The 10,861-nt window shown below is 46.2% G+C and overlaps 1 protein-coding gene across 4 annotated transcripts; it reads right to left on the bottom strand.

Annotated features, from left to right (window-relative positions):
• Positions 1-317: 317 nt before the first annotated feature.
• On the bottom strand, positions 318-10,646 carry HINFP (histone H4 transcription factor). 4 transcript variants are annotated; one of them, XM_080983561.1, is made up of 11 exons: positions 10,549-10,609; positions 10,048-10,152; positions 8,968-9,143; positions 7,962-8,188; positions 7,357-7,468; positions 6,663-6,815; positions 5,317-5,394; positions 5,105-5,225; positions 3,802-3,940; positions 2,814-2,938; positions 318-1,833 (listed from the first exon to the last, which is right to left on the bottom strand). In XM_080983561.1, the coding sequence occupies exons 3-11, from the start codon at positions 9,131-9,133 to the stop codon at positions 1,359-1,361; spliced, it is 1,596 nt and encodes a 531-aa protein (XP_080839687.1). In that variant the 5' UTR covers positions 9,134-9,143; positions 10,048-10,152; positions 10,549-10,609; the 3' UTR covers positions 318-1,358. The 4 variants fall into 4 exon arrangements, with proteins under 4 accessions (XP_080839687.1, XP_080839686.1, XP_080839688.1 ...); XM_080983560.1 differs by lacking the exon at positions 10,048-10,152 and having other exon boundaries at positions 10,549-10,646; XM_080983562.1 differs by lacking the exon at positions 10,048-10,152 and having other exon boundaries at positions 10,491-10,581.
• Between the last annotated feature and the right edge of the window lie 215 nt (positions 10,647-10,861).

Here is a 10,861-nt window from a genome sequence, read left to right on the forward strand (position 1 = left end):
CCAGAGCAGATGTTGGGAGGGCACTGGAAGACAAGAGCAGGGAGAAGTTCCATTACATGAGCCGGAATGCTTGCATTAACAGAATGATCATACAGCGCTACATTTTAATAATGAATCACGATGCCAAGCATGACCACAAAACCCATCTCCAAGTCTTCATGCAGCTCCATGTCGTTCATCAGTTGTGGCAGCCACCCCACCCTGGCCACCGACTCAAGGATTTGGGCTCTTGAAGCGCCACCTGTCTCAAATTTGACCCAATCATGTGCACCTCCAGGACAGATTACAGCAAACATCATGTCTACCACAAGACCTGGTAGTGTTGTTGTTCTTTAATTATTATTTTTTTGTAATACAAACCTTGCAAGCGAGGAGCAGGAACCCCAATGTGGGGGAAGGACCTCAGGGCAAGAATTAGCACCCTGTTTTGTTCTGCTCTACCTCTCTGTGCTGTGGGAGCCACTGCAACACACTGCTTCCTGCACTGCTCAGGTAACATGAAAACCTGAAGCTTTCTACGTTACCCAAGTGACTCCCATGCTACAAAGATAATGCAAGCGGAGGTCATGCCAACGACAAAAAAGGCAGTAAGCAACTAACTGTGGAGTGGCAGCTGGGAATAACAGGTTCTCACAATCTCAAACTCCAGAGCAAACAGGTAACAGTGCTGGAACTCTCTTGGAACAGTCAAATGCAGAACAGTCTGGAAGGGATGGAGACTGCATCAGGTATTACTGTCTATGCTGGGCAAATGGGATAACAGAAAGCATCTCAAAAGGCAGGGGTACCAGCAGGTGAGAGGCAAGAGGCATACGAAAGAACTACAGAGTCCGAATGTGGGGCTCACAGTAAGGAACAAGGCTGGCCAGGATGCAGCCAAAGGAAAAGTAAACACTTCTGGCGGGGGCACTGGTCACCGTCAAGGCAAGGAGCATGAGTTGGCGTCTTGGAAAACCCACTGCTTTGACTCAGCCCTGATATTTTGCATTCCCAGGATGGTCTCCACAGCACAGGGTACACCAGAGGCAGCAGCCGTCCTCACCTTCCTAAGTAACTGACAGATGAACCAGCCCCTGCCCACTGTCCTGACCATCTCAGAAGCTGGCTTCCTTCTTCCTTTTGCCAGACCACCCACCAGATCCCCATGGCAGGAGAAAAGAGGAAGCATCTGTGGGGTCTGGAGCCTATGGAGTACTGCTTGAAGGGTGGGGAGAAACAAACAGTCCCCTTCTCCCTGTAGCACCATCTGGTTCTCATGATGTGCATTAGAGGAGCACAGGGAGCCAAAGCAGGGCATTCATGACTCCAGGCCACCTACTGGGATTGGTGGAAAGCACCTGATAATCCATCCAGGAGCCTCACACAATCTGGATGCCCAGTTCCTCAGCTGTCTTCTGAAGCCTGTCCATGACGTTCTCCTCCAGGTCCGTGGCAAACCCACTAGGCGCAGCTGCCCGGCTCTGAGAGGGTGCATTGGCCATGACATAGTATACAGTCTCGCTCTCCCCACGCTCGTTGGTCCTGTTCACAACGCGAATGATGGGGCTGGATGGCGCACTTGGTTCTTGGTCTGGAGACGCATCAGCCTCTGGCTGAGCAGGCCCCTGGGGGGGCGTGGCAGCTTGCAAGTCCACGTCAGCATCTTCCTCCATTGACGGTTCCAGTATGATGCCCTGCAGGCTGCCCTCAGCCCCCGCCAGCACCACACACTGGGCTGTGTCATCCAGGACCTCACCCTGCTTCTCCCGGTCCTTCAGCAGCTGCTCTGTCAGTTCCACGCTTTCATAACGCACCAGCTGCAGCCTCATGTAGCCATCCTCGTGTTCCTTATACCTGGGGGAGGAGTGTTGTGGGTTGGTGGGGAGGAGGAAAAAGCGAGGTGTAAGGCATTATGGAACGCTGCATTCTAAGCTGTTTGTGCACAGTATCTACTAGGGCTGAAATCACAACCAGACCAGGTGGAGATGGCTGATATAAGAGACGGCCAGTTTCTAAAGATCCAAGGGACACGCTGGAAAGGTGTCATGCCACCTATGGGGCAAATTCACATGATAATTCTTTATACGGAAATCTCACCTCAAGGTGAGACAATGCTTTAAGGGCATAATAATCCCAGAGAAAAATATTCCATCCCACCTGGCTATTAAAGTAACGGGAAATGAGTCAAAGTTCTGTAAAAGGCAGAATACGAATGTTTTTGCAGTGCAAAGGCTAATTGGTGAGTTTTGCAATGCCAACTGCCCCACCTAGTGGTTCTTGCAAAGAGCACAAGAACTGGTGATTTTATAGAGACGGCTTCAGCCTGTTTTTGCAGATCACAAGCCACTGTACTGTGGCAACCACAGCCATTTTCGTTTGTGGCCTTGGCTCCAACTGGATGGCAACATGCGTAGCCTTAGGGATGTGAATGGAGGAGGAGCAATCCTGCTCTCCAATTAAGTCTCCTTGCTTGTTCTGTGCAGTCTGAAGGAAAAGGCCAGCAAGACTATGTAGGTTGGGGGAGGGAGAGAGGCTGGAAGCAAAAGAAAGGTATAAACACCCACACCCAGCTTTGTTTGCCTTTTGGGGGGAGCACATGATTTAAGAGGGGACTGGCTAGAGCTCCTTGAAGGCTGGCAGCTCTGATTAACTTTCCCCCAGAATGCCATTGGGTACAAGATGGTGGCCAACAGCCCACTGCAGTAGCAAGTTGATTTCCCCCCTCAAAATCTTGCAAACCCGGCCCCCCAAATCACTCAGGCTCTCATTGCCTGCAAATGAGGGCCACAAAAAAGAGGAGGGAAGGATGAAATCCCATCCCTAGGCCTACGTACCTGAAGCGAGGATGACCCGAAGGCCACTTGAATTGGTGTTTTTTCCTGAGGTGCACAGTAAGGTTGTTCCCACGAGTGAAGCACTTGTCACAGACGTGGCACTTGTAGCGGGGCTCCGAGTCACCCTGAGCGGGTGCGGAAAAAGAGAAAACAAAGGTATGCATCTTTTGGTTTGCTGGAAACTTCCTATACACCATCTGCATTGAGCGTGCTTTCTGGTCAGCACAGCAGCGCATCATTCAAGAGCACACGGTTTAAGTCCTGGATGAGAAATTCAGCATGCTGCAAACCTCAGCTTTCATTGTTGTTTTAAAAAGCAAGTTTCTAGACTAGGGTAGACAGTGTGGTGCCCTCCAGATGTTGTTGGGCTATTACTCCCATCATTCCTGACCACTGGCCATGTTGGATGGGAATGATGAGAGCTGTAGTTCAACAACATCCTGCAGGCTTCACACTGGCTACTAGCCCTCTACCCAAAAAGTCAGGCTGGTAAAGTCTTTAAATAAGGGACTGAGCTGAATTTCCTGTACTGAAGGGGGAGAATTTCCAGTTATTCTTCACCCCACCCCATGGCTGCAGTATTTTCAGGGAGATAATAACACAAAATTAGCTGGTGCAAATATTATTATTATTTATTAAATTTGTATACTGCCCTATATATGCAGGTCTCAGGGTGCTTCACAGGATAAAATCAGAATATAAAACCTCAAAATAAAAACAAAAACAGCCCATAGGATGTCAATCGACCAAAGGCTTAGTTAAAGAGGAATGTTTTGCCTGGCGCCTAGAGGTGTATAATGAAGGTGCCATATATCCATATGCCCTTTTGCTGGAAAACTGAATTTCACTTTAGCTCTAGCCATTGGCATTGTCAAATCTCCACCATATCCTTCATGAACGCTGCAAAGATTTTTATTGTCCCCTGGGCCTCGATGCTCTTTTGAAAATCGAAGAGTAAACAGCCCCAGGCTCTGTGACTCCATCTCACCTCATGAACCTTCTTGTAGTGCAGCTTGATGGAGCAGAGGGACCGGGCACTAAAGTTGCAGGACTCAAACTCGCAGCGGTAGGCCGGCTCTTTGCTGTGTGTATCCAAGTGCTTCCGTAGATCAATGAGATTCTTACAGCTGGAAGGAATAGGCAAAAGGAAGGATCTCAACCTCTGGCACACTAGGACCGCAGCTGATAGTCTGCAGAGGCTCCAAGCCAGAAGGTACACATGTTGTACCTGCGCTGCTAGCGAAAACAGCTCTACTATTTTCAAGTGCAGGAGAGTTCCCAGGAAGAACGGCTTGGTTTTGCAAGAGTGAAAAATGTCAATCAGTGACTCAACAAAAGCATGCACCAAGGCTGAATTTTCCTGCCACTTTTGGACCCAAGTACTAGAGGGACTTCCTTCCACCAAACAACCCCCTGCTCCACATTCTATGATTATCCTCAGAAGCCACCCTCTGTTCACCCTGCTACCTGCAGATTGTGACCAGGAAGAGGGTCTTCTCAGTTGTAGTATCCCATTTATGGAATGCCCTCCCCAGGGAAGCTCATCCAGTGTCAGTTCTGATGTCAATCAAGCATCAAACAAGGACGCTTCTATTTACCCAGGCACTCCAACATTTAACATGTGCTAGTTTTCAGAAGGCTTTTCCTGCTGAGCATTTTTTGTTTTGACTGCTGCTGACCTGCCAGCTTTATGTTTGTAGTGACAGACATATATTTGTTTTTACCCCTTTAATGCATGCAGCCCTGAGAGTTTTATACTGAAGGGTGGCATAGAAATTTTAAAAATGAAAATAAATAAATACATTTCCCCCAGAGGACGGGACAATAGCGGCCTGACAGATCAATCCTTGAATCCACAGATATTTGAATATCATTTGAATTAAGTATGGTGGCTTCTTTTATTAAAGTTAACAACCCCTATGTTGGGAAGGTGGGTAGATTAGGAATTTTAGGCCACAATAGCAATAATACAATTCAGGGCCAAACAATGGGACACAGTTGTCTGTATGTTTCCAGCCCACTTACACAACAGCTCTTTTTTGTCACAACTCAAGCCTCTGTAATTCCCAAAATCTTAAAACAGTGAAAAAGAGCCAGTCGCTTTTGAAAAAGTGAACAGAAAGCACATGGATTTCCCTACCACTGAGAAGAAACCTTCATGTCACTTGCAAAAAATGCTGCTTCCTTCCTTAATGTTCAGGGCTCTCATCCAGCCTCCCTCTCTACCTTGCTCTGCGATTCTGTGCCCACCCTCCCCCTGCTTCCCTCTCCCTGGACGATCCTCAGTTTACCTGTGGTCACAATAATTGCACTTGAAGGGCCGCTCCTCGCTGTGCCGGAAGCGGATGTGGTTGCGCAGGGAGGAGGGCAGAGGGCAGGTCATGTCACACAGAGGGCACTTGTAGTGGTTGACTGCCGAAGAGGAAGAAGAGGAGAGGTTAGTACAGGGAGGGGAGGAGGGATGGAGGAGGGAAGAGAAGGAGAAGCTCCTGCCACCACCTACCATGATTCCTCATATGATCACGCAACAACCTCTCTGTGGCGAACCTCTTGGAGCAGTGGGAGCACTGGAATCGCTGCTCTGTAAAGAGGAGGGAGCAGGTGAAGAGGAATCAGATACAGAACAGAGAGGGGCAAGACTCAAGTGCAGAGTGTTTCTCTCTCTTGGCACCTGCTGGCAGCAACCAGCCCCCTCTAACTGCAAAACCCATAGAGGGTATCCTGCCCCAGCCCCTCGGAACATCCTCCCATGTGCAGTTCATGAAGTGGAAACAGTAGCAAGCTTCAAATGCTTCTTGAAGACCCATCTATCTATGCAGTCTCTCCGTCTCGCAAGATTCATCACACTGCTTTGTTTTACTGATGCAGACTTCCTTTTCGCTGGAATTTGTTTTAACTTTGCTTATAAATGCTGTGATATGGATTTTTAAAAAAAGAAATGATCTCATTGTGCTTTACGTAAACCACTTAGGGATCTCACACAGTAAGAAGAATAGTTCTTATCAAGACGGTGGAACCTAGGAATTGACAAGTTATCAAAAATGGTATATGAATATTGTAAATAAACCATCCAAGTCAGGCATCATGGAACTGCCCTGTCTGTGGGCATGTCTAACAATTTCTGTTGCTTCTGGAAAACATCTCAGGATTTCCAGCATCAGCTTAATTGTTTCTTTAAAAGGACTGTTTTTAGTTGTTGTTTTTTTTAAAATGATATTTATTGAGAAATTTTTTAAAATTACACACAAAAAAAGAAACAAGACAAAAAGAAAAGAAAAGTAAAACCATCATTCTCCAATTCTCCACTTTCAATACCTTCTTTCCTTGACCTCCTCCTCCTCCCTTTTCCTGTATCCTGATTTATAATAGTCACAGCAAATCCTTTCCATAATTCATAATATTCTGTCCTTACATTACCTTAGTCTATTTTCATCTTATCTTATATATAAAAAAAGTTTAAAACTTAAATCTTAATTTTTACCAACTTCTCCTAACCATAACATTCTTACCTAATTCTTTAAACATTTTTAGACCTCATTGTGATGCCTGTCAGAGGACATTTTCACAAGGGGCACAACTAATGCACTTTCATTCCCAGTATGGTTTTACATAACGTGTAAATGTAGCTGACCTGATATGTGGAGTGATGAAAAGTCTTTTCTCCCCCCCCCCCCAAATGATTCCATATATGAGACTATTTAAACTCATATATTGTGGACAATCTTTTTTTCTGGTTCTGGTGACTAGGAGAAGCTTTAAAGTTCCTTAAAATACCACCATCAAGTGTCACTTTTGCCAGAAAGAAACTGTGTCTAGGCCCTCTGCCTGCTTGGTTGCTCAGATACTCACGTTCTAAAGCTGTCTGCCGGCGGATGTGGTCAAAGAACTTGGTGTTGTTGGAGAACATCCCGCCGCAGGTGGGACATGCCACCACCTTCTCCTGTGTGTGGCTGCGCAGGTGTTCACGCAACTTACACCGGCCTTTGAAGGCGCAGTCACAATCTAGACCCGGGAGGAAAAATGATTAGAATCGTATTTGTTCTGAGCAGGTCCAAGGATGCTAGTTAAGTATGATCCATTATGAAATCATCCAGAGGTGCCCTCTGGGTTGTCTCCTGTGTTACAGAGGCCTGACTGACCTCACCTAGAAGCAGGGCATTTAGTGTTGCCCACCCCATGCTGAGGAACAGTCTTCCAGCAGAGATTCCACAGGCATCCCCCCCCCCCCCGTTTGACTTTCTGGTGTCTCTTGAGAACTTATTTATGCCAAGAGCTTAATGATTAAGTGTATTGTTTTTCAATGGTGTGTTTTATTACTGCACGCTGCCCTGAGATTTTACCATATTGCAGTATAAACAAATAAATAACAAACACACTCAACAGAACTGTGAAAAAAGATTTTCTAAATCCCACAGTATTTTAGATATTTTGTTCTGGCTCAAAGCAACAGGAAAACCTGGAGTTGCCAAGATGCTCTGAATGCCACTGTGCAGATCCACTTCACCTCAAACCCCAAAGACTCTCATGCAAGGCGAACTCCTACCTTTCCAGCCACAGAAGAACATGTGGTTCTCCTTCCCAATTGCCTTGTACTCTGTGCAGAAACTGTGATCTTCCACATGCCTGTAGAACCACTCAGGGTTATCAAACCCTCTCTGATGAGAAGACAGGGAAATGAAGATAATTTCCTAATGAGCTGCAAGTCGGGCAGCGGAGAAATAGTCACATCTTGTAAGCCAGCCAGAGAATACGTGGCAGGCCAGCTTATCAAAATTAAAAACCAATAGGATTTATATACATGTCAATCTCAATTTCAATCCCCAGATGTTTTTGGCCTACAACTCCCATGATCCCTAGATAGCAGGACCAGTGGTCAGGGATGATGGGAATTGTAGTCTCAAAACATCTGAAGGGCCGAGTTTGAGGAAGCCTGTTCTAAATGTGTTTACTCAGTAGTGAGAAGAATTTGTACAAATTGATAGTTTTGTTTTAGAAAAAGAAAAGTGAAGTTTAGTTACAGTTCATTAACAAACTCCATTGCCTTCCTCATTGAATGTGGCTGTTCTCCAGCTTCATACACTGAACAGTCCACCCCCACCACCCTGATGCTTCCCCTGGAAATACTTCAACACCCATCCTGTCACTCACCTCACAGTACTCCCAGAGGCAGAGGAAGTTCTCTTGGATCTCGGGGATAATGTTGCGACTCTGGAAGTCCAACTGACAGGGGGTTAGGTCCGACTGGCTCTGTAAGGCGTGTAGTCCCCACTGCTTTAGCTTGGTGTGGTAACAATGGAAGTAAACATGGCGGGCCAGCTCTGTAGGGCTCTCGGGAGAACAGAATCCACACTCTTGCCAGAGGCAGGAGTATTTTTCTAAAATGCAAGAATACAGGAATTCATACTTGCAGGTAGATGAGGGCCTAGTATGCATGGAAAGAGAAGATCGTTCAAAGGCAGTTCTGCTCCATAAGTATGGGAATGACAAGCTTTTTTCATAAAGCAAACAACAAAGAGTCCTGCTCACAATGTATCTGGTCTGTGGCAAGTGCTAGTTTTAGAGTCTTCCCTTCTCCTTTGGGAAATACCACCCTAACTTATGTGTAGGGCTGCTAACACTACTTCATTTTTTTTTTTAAATGTGAAAGTCTATGTTTCCCAGATTTCATCAAGCTGTGTTCCCTACTTTCTAAGCCTGTTGGGATGCCCACATTTTCACTAATCACATTGAAACTATACTGTGTGTTATCTGCTTGGTTCTTGCACTCCTGATCTGCCGCTCCATGCTACTTAAATTCTACACACAGAGAACTGAGGGCACAGCAGAGAAGGGCTTGCAAATTCACTTCATACAACCCTAGTGTGATCTTGACCACACTTTTGCATATCCCAAGCATTAAGTCTTTACAGCTGTGGTTTTCCCACTACTAGTGTCCACCACCAACCCGGGATACTGCTCTTCAGTTTATCAAACCATTGACGATCCCACCCCCATTCAATAAAATCAAGCAAGTCAATGCAATTGTTATGGCAGGGCTGGGGAAAGAGATCTGTCTTGTGGGGGACCACAGAAGTAGCAGTTTTCAGATAGTAACACCGTAACTTACACTAAAGACTAATTCAGGGTCAGTCTCATTTTATACTGCACCCCTTACCGAGAGAATCCACTTCATCATCCTCATCTTTGTCATGGAGATGCTGCTGCAAGTGCTTTGACACATGTTCACAGAACTCCTCCATCTTTGAGGCCACAAAGCTGCAAATGTCCCACTCACACGGCAGGACCAAGGCTTGCTTGTGGCTCACCTTCCCAGGAGGCATGTTAAGAGCACTAGAGAAAGACAAAGAAGAGATTCTCTAGAGAAATACAATCTCTCTTTAGATAGAGACTGGCAGCCTTCCTCTCATTCTCTACCACAATACAAATTACCTCAACAAAAGCATATATACACAGTACATGTGTGTGTATCAGATAGATAGGAGTATCATCTTCTCCCATGTGCCTCCTTTAGCCTAACATTATTTAGTGGAATTTTACTGGAAGGCTTTTGACTTTTTGTTTTAGAAAAGTATCCAGCTTCCACAATTAGAAGAACCTTGGCTCTCTTATATTTCCTCGCCTGCAAAACACACACAAACACACACTGCATTACACTAAAATTATATTTGAACTTCTAAATGTGAACTTATTGCAACCCAATGCACAGTTACCTGGGAGTAAGTTCCACTGAACTCAACAGTACTCACTTTCACATAGATATGCATATGATTACACTGCAAAGAAGGGGTTCGTCTAAAATGGGATAGTAAGCAAGAAAGCAATGAATTATTTTCTAATTTAACCTACTGTTTTGTAGGTTAGCTTCACATAAAAAAATAAATCAGCCTGTAGAAATAAAAGTGATAAAATAATACAGAAATCTCTACATTGCGCTTTTCAAGTACTTCAGATACATTACAGTACCTTGGTCACCCTTGGAACCACCCTTTAAAAGTGGTAGATTTTGTTATCTGACCCACTCTGCCAATGGGCAAGGATGGCTTAGGTGTGGGGAACCTTTGGCCCTCCAGATGTTGCTGAACTACAATTCCCATCTGCACAAGCAAGGAATAATGGGAGTTCAACAACATCTGGAAGGCAAAGGTTCCCCACACCTGCAGGAAAGCAGATTGCCTGAGGCTAGCTTGAAAAATTGGACCACAAACCTTTCAGCTTTCCCAGTCATTTTACTTACTATTTTTAGACCACACATAAAGCCCTGACGGTCCTAAGTCTTTCGTTTAGAGTTCCTGGCAGGGAAGCTGCTGCTGCTGCAGCCTCTCCCAAAGCGGAAGGACAGCTGCTGGGGCGACAGATAAGAGATATATTTTGTTTTTCAGCTAGAGAAGTGGAAGTTGGTTATGTTTCATGGCGCTGCCCCTTACCTTCCTCAGATCAAGCTGTCCCCAAAGAAGGCCAAGGCAATCCCTCGATATAATGAATCTTATCTCCCTTCCTTCAATTCGGAAGCCACCCCCCACGAACGTCCCATTCTCCCCCCCTCTCAGGCTACTCCACCCTGCCCAATTTTCTAGGGCTCTGAGCAAGACCAAGCAGGACCAGGCAAGGGGCTTCCCAGTCCCTCCCCACTCAGGAGCCCAACTGCCGAAGAAGCAAAAGCTCAGGGAACGAAAAGACCTTCGGGCCTTGAACCCAGGGCTTAGAGGCAGGCACTAGGCCCCGTTTCCATAGTTACCGTCAGTTTTCCGCCCTTCCAACTTCCAGCTCGCGGTCGCCTTCCCCTCCCACCCCCGCCACCTGTGCGCCGACGAACGGCCCGGATGAACCCTCTCGGCCAATGAGAGCGCCAGGAGCATCTGAGGCAGCCAATGGCGTCGCATGAAGGGCGGGCCCCAGCCGGGCTGTCAAAACATAAAGTGGGTATCGGGCTGTGGAGTCCGGCTGGGAACAAGGGGCTCCAATGTTTTGGTTCCGGGTTGTTTTGAAAGCCTCGTGGGTTTTTAAAAGGGTACATTTGTATGGAGAAAAACATAAACAAATCAAAGGAT

The sequence above is a fragment of the Podarcis pityusensis genome (genome assembly GCF_964106645.2).
Source record: "Podarcis pityusensis genome assembly, chromosome: 15".
Lineage (NCBI taxonomy): Eukaryota > Metazoa > Chordata > Lepidosauria > Squamata > Lacertidae > Podarcis > Podarcis pityusensis.